Source organism: Eptatretus burgeri, chromosome 1 (assembly GCF_056783735.1).
Source record: "Eptatretus burgeri isolate ZD-2024b chromosome 1, Ebu_testis_v1, whole genome shotgun sequence".
Classification (NCBI taxonomy): Eukaryota; Metazoa; Chordata; class Myxini; order Myxiniformes; family Myxinidae; genus Eptatretus; species Eptatretus burgeri.
Window position 1 is genome coordinate 97,322,461 of NC_140961.1, and position 14,511 is coordinate 97,336,971.

The 14,511-nt window shown below is 40.9% G+C and overlaps 1 protein-coding gene across 4 annotated transcripts in view; it reads left to right on the forward strand.

Annotated features, from left to right (window-relative positions):
• LOC147035010 (uncharacterized) overlaps nucleotides 1-14,511 on the forward strand; it is a 102,903-nt gene that overhangs the window by 48,252 nt on the left and 40,140 nt on the right. For all 4 annotated transcript variants that reach the window (XM_085892434.1, XM_085892444.1, XM_085892419.1 and 1 more), the window contains 3 exons: nucleotides 4,524-4,570; nucleotides 7,349-7,392; nucleotides 7,604-7,730. In XM_085892434.1, the coding sequence (XP_085748560.1) occupies nucleotides 4,543-4,570; nucleotides 7,349-7,392; nucleotides 7,604-7,730 (199 nt within the window). In that variant the 5' untranslated portion in view covers nucleotides 4,524-4,542. The remainder of the gene's footprint in view (nucleotides 1-4,523; nucleotides 4,571-7,348; nucleotides 7,393-7,603; nucleotides 7,731-14,511) is intronic.

Consider the following 14,511-nt stretch of genomic DNA (forward strand, 5'->3'; position numbering starts at 1 on the left):
GTGAAGAGGGCAGAGAGAGGAAGTGAAACAGCAGCAGAGCAGGGTTTTATGACATGTTAGCGGATGCTATCCATTCCAATTGCAGAATCAGAGTTGAGGGATGACAGAAACCTCTCCACCTTCTCAGGTGCAAAAGACACAGAATTCAGAAACAGTTGGGTATGACTGAGAAGGGTGCATACAGAGAGTGAGGGATTGGGGACACATTATTTGGAAGCAAACACAGAATTGAGGCATTCGTCATTCTTGAGAGAGAGAGACAGAGAGAGGATTTGTATTGCCGAGGCATCAGTCCAATAAAACCAACATGTTTAAAACAAATAAAACTAGGACACTGTTTGACATCGTGATGTCGCCAGATATAGCTCTGCCCACATTATGACATCATGACACATACTTGTACTAAGTTTGATTTAAATCCCTGAACCAAGATTCAAAATATTAACTTATTCTGGCTGCCAGATCATGCACCGATTAGGTTGAAATTTAAAGCATACATTCCCCATGACAACTAGATCATAATTTTGATGTTTCACATTGATCGATGAAGATGTTCAAGAGAAATAAAAATTTTCAAGATTTTCGTTCAATCCAATATGGCTGCCAGACAATGTGACCTATTACTTATTCATGAACACTCAGGTATACCCTCAAGGCTTGGGGAACATGGGAGTGAAGTTTCCCCTCGATCAGTCAAGCCGTTCTGGAGAAGAAGATTGAAAAAAAAGTTTATTCTTCAAAAAAAAATCATCGCTAAAACCATATGACTTCTGACGTCATAGGTGGAGAACTTTTTTGTTCCTCGTGGATAGGCGATCACACCTGTAAAGTTTCATCTCAATCTGTTCAGCTGTTTTGGAAATGAAATTTTTTTGAAGATTTTCATGTTAAAAACAATATGGCTGCCAAACCACATGACCAATGATGTCATGACAATATGGCTGCCAAATGACAATATGGCTGTCAATATGGCTGCCAAACCACATGACCAATGATGTCATTAATTCCCCACCCTCCCCCCCATACAATTTATCCCCAGATGACCCTGAAAATTTTCTGACTGATCATATAAAACGTTCGACGTATGCAATTACGACATCAAAATGAAACCACCTTTGACGACATCAAAAAAAACAAAAAATCACAGTCGTTTCCCTTGGGGAGTGCTTCACATGTGGCAAGTTTCAATTTTTTCCACGGAGCAGTTTCGGAGATACAGAGGTCCAAAGTTTTTCCTTTTTCCAACATGGATGCCACACAACGTGACCTATGATGTCATAATTATCATTACAACATTTTACATGAGCAGTCGCATCTATGGTGAAAATGGTGTATCAATTGAATAAGCGGTTGCAGAGAAAACAGAAAGTTAGCATGGATGGACGGATGTACGTACGGACAGACGGACAACGCGAAAAAATAATGCCTGCGGCGACTTTATCAGCAGAGGCATAAAATTTTGTCATCTTTCACGTTTTGCAAGCAGTTGTAACAAAAGGTTTACAAAGAGACACTTCAGGTTCGAGTTAATAACTGTTTGTTGAGTTGTTCTTTTCAAAAGTGTCAACCAATGTTTTTAACATTGTCATTGTCACACAAAGTGTATGACTCTCCCAGACACCGCCCTCCTCCCCCTCTTCCAAGTTGGAATCGTCAACATTGAATCTCTTTTTATGCTTTTTTTAAATGCTCTTATCGATATGAATGAGATATGTGCACAGTGCTCGGTAATTTAGAAACGAATTTTTCGAAACCTGAACATTTCTTCAACGTGTTGGGATCACCATCTCTTGGTGTATGCATTGTGAGTCATCTCTGTAGTTCTGTTCTGAAGTGATTGTCTTCGATTGAGACGACCCCTAAAGTTACTTAACAAATGTATCTGCCGTTTTGGGGGTTTGTACTGCACAATGTACGAGGTGAAGGTGGATGAAACGTATCACAGAGAATTTACAGATAGCCATGATGAACTTCCTTTTTTTCTCTTTTGGTTTTGCCAGTTGTAAAAGTTTTAATCTCCGAAACCAAACACACAATTTTGATGAAGCTTGATCACAACCTTCATCACCCGTGATGTACCAAAGATGGTTCACACCATCAAAAAAATTTTTTAAATCAGGGTTGAAGAGGGTGTACAAAGGGGTTGCCCTCCGGAACAGGTATTTGCTTTCTTTTCCAAAACCACACACCCAATTTCGATGAATCTTGACCACAGCCTTTATCACCCGTGATGTACCAAGGTTTGTTCATGGAATTTTAAAAAATCCAGAGGCATTTACTTTCTTCAACGTTATATATTTTGTGTGTCATCCATGCCTACCAGTGGTTCCCTGGTTATCTTATCCAGCCACTACCAGGTGAGCACCCAGGGGTATTTCCCATATTTTTTTTTTATAATTCAATTCAGAAAATATTTAATTCCACGACAGAAATATACAGAAAGCTAAATATGTAAAGCCGCTGTCACACCTTGACGATTTAGCCAGCACATGCCGACGTATGAAAAATTTATCTAAAACGCTGGCACACGTCGAATACGTTATGGGTAAGTTTGTATACGTTAAGAGCACGCTGGCATACGTCGTAGTACGCCGAGCTGGTCGACAAATTTTAACAAGCTCAAGATTTTTCGACGTATGCCAGCGTATGACTCACACGTTCCGCATATGCTGACCATAAGTTGTAGGTACGTTACGCGATCGTTGACACACGTTACTTGTAAGTTACTCATAAGTTGAAACACGTCGAGGTAATGTTTAGTGTCAGTGTTCCAGGCACCATGGTTTTTTTTATTTTTTTTTCTTCGGCATGACGGTGATGTTGACTCTTCGATTTCTGGTGCAGTTATAATATAATATAATTAATAGGCTGCCGCTCAACAATTTAAATCATAACTGCACTAGAAATCGAAGTGTCAATATCACCGTCATGCCGAAGAAAAGAAAAAAAAACAAAAAAACCATGGAGTCTGGAACACTGACGGGTTCCTCCTGTGAACTCCATTTTTATATACCAATTCCCCTAAACGCTGCCAATACGCCATTATACGGTAGCTGTAAGTTAGTAACACGTTCAGTACGTTCTGTGGTCGTCCGGAAGACGTCAAATACATCTACATACATCAATATGCGTTGGAGATATGTTACACATTGGTTCAAAGCACGTTACTCATAGGTTAAAAATAAGTTTCAGGTACGCTAAACATTACCTCGATGTGTTTCGACTTATGAGGAACTTTCAAGTAACGTGTGTCAACGATCACATAACGTGCCTACAACTTATGGCCAGCGTATGCGGAATGTGTGCGTCATACGCTGGCATACGTCTAAAAATGTTGAGCATGCTTAAAATATGTCGACATGCTCGGCGTACTACGACGTATGCCAGCGTGCTTCAGCGTGCTCTTAACGTATACAAACTTTACCCATAACGTATTCGACGTGTGCCAGCGTATTCGGCAAATTTTTCATACGTCGGCATACGCTGGCTAAAACGTCAAGGTGTGACAGCGGCTTGACACTTCGATGTCTAGTGCGGTTATGATTTGAATCGTCGAGCCGCAGCCTATTAATAGGCTATGCCACGTGATCGTCGGAGATACGCTGCCACGCGCTATGCATAAGTCAGACTATCGTTGGGCATAGGTTGTGAATGCCAACAACACGCTAAGCATTCGTTGGTATAAGTTATCTATATGTTATCGAAACGTTCTGTGTACGTTACTGATACGTTATGCATACGTCCAACTCGTTATGAATATGCCCCAAAACTGAAAAAACATCAATAGTTCAGCGTACGCCAGCGTTTTACATACATTTTGATACCTTGCCATATGATGGCTAAAACGTCAAGCTGTGACAGCAGCTTAACCGCTAATATTTTCTCCAATGGTCTGTGTCGTTCATGTTGCCACCCCCTGCTTCAAGGCCATCTATTTATTATTTATGCATGATAGTGGGAATGGGTGGGAAAGAATCAAAATTAAGCAAAGAAAGTGAAAAAGCAGGTGATTGTCGAGAGACGGGGGGGATTGCAAAGCATGAAAAAAAAAATAAGGAAATCAAAGGTTGGAAAGAGATAAGAAGATGTGAAAGGGAGGAAGAAGGGACTATATATGGGCCTTGGAGGAAGGAAATGAAGGGGAAGAGGGATCGGGGGCAGAAATTCTGCCATTGTTGGGTACATAACAAACATGATGGCCACTATTGATAGATAAAAATTTCTGGAATATTCACTTGTCAGCTATTAATTAGTAAAGATGACAAGTCAGTAAATACAATGTGCAGTTGAAGTTCAAACACAACGTTTTTTGCTCTTACTCATACTTAGTTCTCACAGGTCGATATATCCCATTAGGGACATCGATGAGTTTAACCACAGAAAGCATTTCAGGGAATATATGTAACAGGTATTTAAAACAAACTTGATAGGGATGATATCCAAAGAGAAATTGAGCAAGAACAATGCATCCTTTGGTGTTTTCCCCACATTCTGCATTTTTTTTAATTACTATTTCTTTGCAGGCCTGCCTTGCATCCATCAATGAATGCCAACTACAACCAGAACCAAGGTAAGAAAGATACAAGATGTCAACATTCCAAGCACTCTAGTTTGACATTTAAATTTCAAATGTGAGGGTGAGTGAATGAATGATCCCACTTTCGTACCGGCGACACACACGTGCTTGTACGCATGCCTGTCTCCATCCAGCGATGTAGTTTGGCACCTCCGCATGGTGTGTTCATGGGGTGATAACCCGTGGTAGCAGATTGGCAACTCTCAATCAACGTTGTCCTTTTCCTCTGGGCGGAAGGTGGGAGTGGAATTGAAATTTACAGATGGATGAGTGTACAGGAAGGGCATCATTTCAGGACGGAAGAAATGTGTACAGGTGCATATAAAAGTTTAGAGAACACAGACAGTTAAGTGTGTGTGTGTGTGTGTGTTGAACAGAATTGTTGGAGACCATGATGTACATACAGAACATCACCTGTGTGGACAAACTTTTCCATAGTGGTCAACATATGGTGTTCGATGCCAATGAAATCGATATCAGACATGGCAACATAAACACGATTTTCCACAACCAACTCAACTCTCGAGAGGTGTCATTCATGTGGCTGTCCAAAATACTTACAAATGCCCAGAGGCATCAGGATTTAGAAGCCAACACAGCATTTACTACAGCACTTCCATAATGAAGGGGGTGTATTGCGACTGGGGATGGGACAAGTGTGTCCCAATATGAACCAAATTCAAAGAATCAAAAATGGGGTTAAAGCATTCAATATCTCCCGTGAACTTTAAAGTTCAGCAGTCTTTTCTCTTTTTCTCTCGACAACAGCGAGGCTCATGGAAGAGCAAGGTTCAACTGGCAGTGGGGATAGCAGGGCAACAATTGGGAATAACTAGCATGGGAATGCACGAACAGGTAAACAAGAGTGAGCAGAGGCAGGAAACACTGAAACCAGCGAGTCAGATCAGGGTTGGTTTGGGGTGGGTTAATGGAGGTAATAAAGACCGTGGGCAGGACAGGGGATGACATGAGGTGGCGGAGCACTGCCTGCTCGAAGCCCTGCGGGGAAGAGTGGGGAAAACGGCTTCTGGAAGGGGGCTCCAGAGATGGCAGAAGTGAGGAGCAAAGGCATTTCAGAATGCAGTCACCTTGGATTTTGGAAGATTAACCAGGATGGATTTACTGGCAGAACGTGTGCATCCGAGAGTTGCTGAAGAGCTGAGTGAACAGAAGGAGCAATACGGGATAACACAGAGACCACCTGATATCAATATATATGTACACACATAGATACAGATCTCAGCATGGCCGGAATGGAATCAAATGAAAAACTGATCTCGTCTGCAAATTTATTGAATGGTTAAACGTCGATTTTCAAGGACGACAGTGCTGACTTGAGTGGTTTTCATCGGTTCTTGCTGTTGACGGACAACCGCTTCTTTCATCATCTTCCAGCTCATTTCCTTCCCGAAAGCTCTGAAACCACTTGAAAACAATCTTCTTTGTCACAGCTTCATCTCCGTAGACCGTTGTGCTCAAACTTTGACATTTTCTACAAAAGTGCCAGACGCCACGAAGACGCGTGCAAACCAAACAATGCCACGGTGCGCTGGCGCATAGTAAAATGGTGTTTGTTGCAAGCTGGCAAGTTAGAGGTTGAAGGAAATAAGCTCTGCCCACTGAGCTCAACAATGTTCACACATTCACGAGTAGCGACACCATTCACCGAATTTTTTGATCACACCTCATGTATATTTATATGCATATGATGAGAGTGATCATGGGATTACACAGTTAAGAAGAAGGTGCATCCAACCCCCCCCCCCCCAAAAAAAATGGTGATTTGATCGACTTTGCCAATCTAGTAATAAACAAATGAGAGCAAATCCTGTCTCAGCAACATTCCATCCACTTCCCAGGGGAATTCTTCAGTCCAATAGACTCCAGACATCAGCATGTGTCAGCATTTATTCTCAGGATGTGGCCATCCGTTTCCAGCCATCCGTTTCCAGCCATGTGCCCTTGTGAGGAGCGAATTGAGGAGTGCTTTTGTTATGGTGACCTTATAAGTCAAAATGCCAATCACATCATCGATGTTCTGCTCTCGTACTCAATCTTGGCCTCATGTTGTACATATGGGGGTGTTGGAGAACCCTGTGCCACATCAATGGCTGAGAGGGGGAGAGTACTGAGTAAACGTGCGAGTTTGTTCTTGTTTTTGTGTTTCCGGGGAATGAACATGTCTGCCTGTGCATCCGGGTTCATGGTGGTGACATTGTGAGATACATAATTTGTGGAAGTCTTGTTAAGTGTTGTGCATGTGTGTGCGTGCCATTGTGGGGTATCAAGTGTTGTTGTTTATTTTTTTTGTCCATCTTATCTAGTTATTTGCACCACCCTGTTTTTGATATTTGTATTATAGCAGTGTATTGTGTGGATGTGTCCACGGTCTCCGGAGTTAGGCCACCCTCTCAGGCCTTTACATATGGATATGCCATGACTCAAGAATCAATCTGTGTCATTTGTTTCGAGACATGGGTCCCATCCAGGTCAAATTTGTGGCCCGACTGCAGGCAATGGCGTGCTACAGCCGAAAGGGGGTGGTGGGGGGAGGAGAGGGGGAAACGTACAGAATAGGACACCAACCTGGAAAGGAAGGGGTGGGCTTAGAAACAGTTTGGAATATTCATTTTTTATCCTCGCTTTTGTTGGAAATGTATTTGGTAGTTTGAAGCTTTTTACATTGTTTCACAAGTTTCACTCAAGGTTTTACCTCTTCAGCATTTAGAAATTTTTATTTTTAAAGTTGATTGATTTTTCTTTCCATTGCAGGTTTCAATATGGCAGAACCTGAGGCATGGCCAGAAGGAGAATTTGTAAGTCTTCCACTTTAGTTCGTCCCTCCCGACCTTTGTCACAATGTCTATACCTGTTACTATACGGATTGTAATACTTGTTAAGATATGGATTAAAAGAATTAGCCTAGATGATAAAATAAAAATGCAGTAAATATAATTTTAATTTACAATACTTACTCATGACACAAAAGAGTAACTTTATCCTTCTTTGTGATCTCAAACTTCTCAGGAAGACGATTCTCCAGAAGACAACAGTGATGGGGACTACTCAGATCCTGACATGAACTATGAACCTCCTCCGACAGAGGCCGAGCCTCCTCGGCCCTTTCTAATTGCCCAAGAAGGAGAATATATTGGTGAGTTTCTGACACCAATGAGATATCAAATGCTGCATTCACAGCTATACTCAAACTCAAACAACTCAATTACAAAACTCAGAGGTCCTAGAGCATTGTCATGTTTTCTTTTTAGGCAGATTAAAAAAATAAATAAAACAACCTCAAAAGACGATAAGAGCAGTGACAATTTGAAAATGTAATTCATATTTTTAAATAAATCGTTGAATTATGAAGAGTATAAATGGGCGTTTCTTTTTGCGATTGCCTCGTGACAAACGTTTCTAATAATACGCTTGTTTGTCCGTCCGTCCGTCCATGTGTGTGTAACACACCTTTCCACCCATTGGTTAGATAGCTAGTCTGACTCCACCCACAATTTTAATGTGAAAAACCAAACAGCCACCATTTTGGTGATATGCGAAGCCAAAGACATCTTCAGAGCTGTGATATTCACATTCGCCATGCCCTCCCTACAAGCTTTCCTTTCAAAGTAAAACAACCAAAGCGACCGTTAAAATGATTCGATATCAAAAGGTTGGAGCCGATAGATGTCACGGGCCTTGTGAAGGCCACAGCAAGTAGAGACCTCAAGCTTCAGTCCTTAGGCTTTAGGCCTCTGGGCCTCTAGGCCAATGCAATTGGAATCTATCCGAGCTACATAACCAATGTATTATATTATATACACAAAGGCAGTGGGCATGTTTTTGCTTCAAACCCGGTTTATTTTTTTATTTATTTTCGGGAGAGATTGAGGCAGTGGTCTGTTGCCTATACACTGTCCAAATAACTATGAGGAATTCTCTCAAGCAAGGGCTTTGACCATGGAGGTTCCATGGGTCCTTACTATATTTTACTTGAAATGATGTGCATACATGCATCAAGAAGACAATAATTGGTTTAGGGTCATTTGTTGGCACAATTAGACTGCTCAAGGTCAATTGAGAGTTACAGTTCCACGGGATTTCCACATATCTCACGGAATTAATTTGGACAGGCGACTGTAATGGGCCATGATATGTAGGAACCATGCTGTTGCTGTTTTGATCATGGTTTACTTGAAGTCGGTGATGGCATGATCGGGGAGTACATAGAGAATGGAAAAAAGTTAAATATTCTGCTGTTTCGATGAGGAAGTGAAGAAATATGTAATGATCGACGTGTGACTTCCCTTTCGCTTTTATGAGCAGAAGAAGGGGAGGCGGGGAGGGGACGACAAAGAGTTGGGGTTGGGAGGGGGAAGAGCAAAGATGGGACAGGAGGAGGAGGAGGTTGAGGCTTGAGAGTGTGGGATTGAGGACTTTTGGTGGGTGGGGGAGGGGAGAGGGGGAAGGGGCAGTTCAGGAGTTGTGGTGGTGGATGTGAAGGGGATTTGAAAACTTGCAGTGGGACGTGATTGAAGCCTTAGGGTTGGGAGAGGAAGGTTGAGGTCTTGGGATTGGAAGGTGGAGCTTTACGACTTGGTGAGGAGGGATTGATGACTTGGGGTTTGTGAGTGGGGGGGGGGGAAGAATTGAGGACTTGAAGTCACATTTTTCATTGGGCAGATGTTCCTCAGGTCCCTGTTTGGATGGAATATTCCCCACTGAGCTTATTCAATATACCCTTCTCAAATTAACTATAATAGCTCATGCTTTGAGTAAATAATGTTCAAATCCGATTTATTAAGCTTGTGAATTACATTGCAATACCAAGCCAAACAATGACCAAGTACAGTGGCTTTAATTCCCAGTTGGATTTAACTGATCGGTACAGCTTATGGTTCCTCTGTATGCTCAGTGATGCACAGAACAAACTGAGTAGGCAGTTCTCAGTTCTTCTGTACCAATGTGAACAAGGCAACTTCTACTGATGGAAGTGCTTACGCCGAGGACAGAAACCTACTCTTCGTGAAGGACACCATGGTATGTCATTGAACTAATGTCAGCAGATGGGATGCCCAGTTTAACCTCCTTCTGAGGGATGGTACACACATTCATGAATCATCTTGCCTGTGAAACACAAGGATGACAATTTATAGCTGAACTGAGACACAAACCCAGGAGAGACAGCTTAGAGTGGAGTAAGCATGCATCTCAGGCCATCCTGCCAGCCCACTGCAAGGAAAGACGACTATGAGATAAACTGGAAGAATCCATGAATAGATATGTGAGGAGAAGAATGCATGGGAAAGTTGGTTTGAAAGCATAAGGAAAGAAGTTGACACATGGAAAGTTGCAGGACACAAGACAAAATAAAACATAGACAAACTTTCACAAGAACCAAAAACTTGCCAAATAAGAGAAGGGAAGTTACAGAAAACATTAACAATAGTAGCAAAGTCGGGTATATGGAAGACACATCATATAAATCATGGAATAAAATGAGATCAATAAAACAATGGAAGAATTTTATCATTGGCACAACGGTGAGAGAGCAGTACCAAGAATGCACACTGTACAAAGGGAGGAAAAGTCTCGGAGAGAATGGAAAATGGTAAATTTACCAAAACAATTTGATTGTTAAACTTATGAGAAATATATAGGCTAAACTAATTATATTAGCTAGTTCTAAAGTGGGTTAGTTGAATCGGGAGATAATTTGATGACTATGCGGGAAGAAGGGCTTTGTTGGCAAAATGGGGAAGGGATGTCAAGCTGTGTCTCACTTTAATCCAGTTTCTCTTTTTTCATTAGAAAAATGTTTCATGGTTGGCTGTACCAATCAAACACAGGTTTCAATTTTTTTGAACAAATGTATGAAACTTGTGCTAGGATCAGAGACTGGTAAGAGTACTGACAACCAAATGAATTTAGGCTGTTTTGGAGAATGGCCATTGCTGGGGTTTATCAATATTTTGAAGGTAGGAGAACCAGTGGTATTTGTGACCTCAGCAGTTGGTTATTTTGAGCAATTGAGCCCTGAAGTACATTCTGACCTCACAACTTGATGTATTCCTCAATCTTTGTTAGTCTTGCTCCGAAGAGGTTGCGAGACGATTGCAGTGTGTGTGTGTGTGTGTGTGTGTGTGTGTGTGTGTGTGTGTGTGTGTGTGTGTGTGTGTGTGTGTGTGTGTGTGTGTGTGTGTGTGTGTGTGTGTGTGTGTGTGTGTCTTTTAATGTATTTATCATAAAATAGAATGTGTGATGGGAATTGTAGTGATGTGATAATACATTAAATCCTCCACTGAGTAGAGTCTGTTTAGTGATGTTACATTGATGGGTTGAATGACTGCCGAGACACAACTGAGGTTATGGATCGACTGATATAGGTAAACTACTAATGTGGATCCATGGCCAAGGTTATGGATCAGCCGTTTAGAGAGTTTCTGGACTGAAAGGATCAAAACCTTGACGAAGAACGGTGCCCCGCTGATGATCTAAGGTTACGGTTCTTACTTTAAGTAAGGGAACTATGTTTTGAAGTTTATAACTTAAATAAAGTTGAATATAAGATGTTGTGAAATCAACATCATTTACAGTAATCCTTATTATATCACTAGTACAAAAGCCCATCAAAAATGACGAGTTGGAGTTATTTTATTACACTGGAAGATATGGGGCTGAATTTTCAAAAGGCGTTTAGCGAGCATCTTGAGAACACTGACTCGTCTTTAAACGCTGATAAAAAAAAAAACATCATTGTATGTGCACAGCTAATCACCCGTCTAAATAGAAATTTACGAAGGGACATAAACAGCCGATTAACCCGTGAAACAGCGCACACATCTCCAACATTCAATTGAAATGATTCCCCTGCATAGAATTGAAGCGCCATGGATAATTATTGAAGGAGATTCAGCAGATTGTTCCTCATCATCAGTTGATCCACGTCATCTTAAACTAGATTCAGCAGCCAACGAAATGATTCCTTCGGACAAATGTGATGATATCAGGTCTTCTTGAGCGAATTCAAGCACTCTTAACACATCCATATTCACTGTCCCATGTAAATTACTAATTATAAGCCATGTAATTCTTATATGTCCCGTTACTGTAGTTATTCTTCGCAGCAAACTGTAACCAACTGTAGTTTTAACTCCAGGCTCTGCAGAACTGTAACCAGCTATAGTTTTAACAGTTGTATTAAGGAGTAATAATCTGCAGACAACTGTAATTAGAACCGTAATCACTTCAGTGACCGGGAATCCTTACTGCAGTACATAAACCACAATAGCGTAACCTATAGTGATTCTTAAGTTAACTTAAAATGCCAGGAAAAGTATATGAGAGTACAACTGCAATTCTAACTCCATTTTTGCCTAATGCTTGTTTCAAGGCTTAAACATACTCTGAAACATGCCCTTGCTGGCATGTAAAAGTTTCTTTGTTATTTAAACACTTGTGATTAGGCTTTGTTCGCACATTAGATAATCACTCTTCAGCGATTGGCGACTGACTTTGAATGAGTGATCATCGCACGATTAGCGATTGTACGTGTCTAACTCTTAAACGCCTTTCGTAAATTTGGCCCATGATGTTTCATAGGAAGAAGTGTTATTTTAAAACACGAAGGGCCAAATTTACACATATATCTGGATCTGAAGCCAGATGAAATGGTTCTTTCATAAGCAGAAAACTTTGTCTGTAAATTGTATGTTCCTTCGACAGAGGTTCGCTCTATCCACACAATGAGATGTTCTCTGTTTAGCAAGACAAAGACTAACCTGGAAAATCTCCCCCCCACCCCCCCCCCCCCCCCGACAAAAGATGCCCTGGTACAGTATATACGAATGACTCACTATCAGACCCTGGTGTGGAAGCAATGTATGGTGTCAGAGCCAAAATTACCACCCACCACAGAGAGCAGTTGGAAAATCAAGGACAACATTCTGCAACCCTTGTTAACTACAAAGGAATCTATTTCGAAGCAGTCATCAGTTTATGATGTGTGGCCGCAAGCAGTCAGAAGCTCCTTGTCAGTCTGGAAGATGTAACTGCACAAAACGTGGTCTGCGGTGCATCCCAAGCTGTTGCTGTGCTGGGTCTTGCCATAATCCAGAGAACATTCGCCAAGACATTGAATAACCCATTACTGTTGGGTACTAATTGTCTCTGTAGGTTTTGATTGGTTGGTTTGATATAAAACAATACGTACTCTGTTGCGAAACACTTTTGAATATGTATCAAACGTTTTTGAGCATGCACATTTATGACACTATTTTGAAAGAATTTTGTGTTTGTATAATTTCATGTACTTGGTCATGCTGGAAATTAAGCAACTTCAAGACAATGGTTGATGTGCAAATGATTCGTTGGGACGTCTGCTACAGATTTGATATGGTGAAAGTTATATCCTGTAATTATCAAATGCTCTTGAATTTGAGTTTGTGGATTGCGGTTGCAAAACAATTTCTGCTTACATTGGATGCAACTGTACAACATGCCTTGAAGAGTACACAACTTGACCTTTAATGATGAAGTGCTTTTGAAATGCTTTGACCATATTGACATTTCTTTCAAATGTGCTATCCAAACCCAGAATAGAATAATTCGGTTGGCAGGAGTCGAATATGTGAATAATTAAACTCGGTTTCATGGAAGTGCACGTCACCAATGGTGCATTCAGAGGGAAAATGATGGGGTTCTTTTTTGTCTTTTTTTTTTTTTCTCCAACATTTTTTGACCTTTTGTAATTTTGAATGTAATTATTTAATTTATATTAATACAAACAACACAAGAGAGTAAGACTCGTATTTGTGTTTTACATTATGTCACTTAGGAAGGAATCCTGGGAAAGACATTATTTTCTTTGCCAGTTTCGACACACTGATGACCTTTTGACCTCAAATTGACCTTTTAAACTATTTGTCAATGTGGCAACCTGGTTTTTCGTGGAGCATAGCTTATATGGAATAAAGTTATGATAATGTATTGCTTCTACCCAGAGGGTTTAACCAACCCAATATCTGGAGGCTTTTCTCAGATCTGCCTCCATAGTATGGAGTCCATACCAATAATTGTCATCAAATTTTCAAGAAACCTAAATTTTGAGAATATGGTGAAGGTTAATTAATAATGCGATTGAGCTGAAATTTTAACAGGGTTTGCAAATTGGTTCACTGAAGCCTATTGTTGTTGAAGTCAAAAGAACAAAGGACAAGATCACATAAAATCGTCGATTTTCCTTCGATGGACTTGAAATTTAAACAGAATTGTCAGATTGGGTCACTGAATTGGTGAGCCAATCAAAAGCTAGAAGCCTATTGTTTTTGAGGTCCAAAGGTCAAGGTTCCAGTGACTGATTTCATAAGTACCAGTTCATGACCGCTTGCTTGTTACTTGGCAAAAATGTTTTTGTTTTTTTTAATTTGAAGAGGATTTATATTTCAGGTCACTGAATTCAACCACCAATTATTTTTGAGGTCAACATTGACCAAAAGGTCAACAACTAAGGTGGTATTTCTAAAGGCCCGGTCACACCTTGACGTTTTAGCCAGCGATGGCAACGTGTTAAAATGTATGTAAAACGCTGGCTTACGTTGAACTTTTGATGTTTTTTTTTAAAGATTCGGACGTATTCATAGCGACTTGGTCTTATGTATTACGCATTGATCACGGACACAGAACGTTTCGTTGTGTTATAGATAACTTATACCAACGAATGCTGAACCTGTTGTTGGCCTACACAACTGATGCCCAACGATAGTCTAACTCAGGCATAGCGCGTTGCACGCACCGTCGACGATGTCGTGACGTAGCCTATTAAAAGGCTGACGCACAACGATTCGAATCATAACTGCCGTAGAAATGGAAGGGTCAAAATCGCGGTCACACCTTGGCGATCTTGCCAGCGTATGCCGATGTAACAAAAAGTGTGTCTA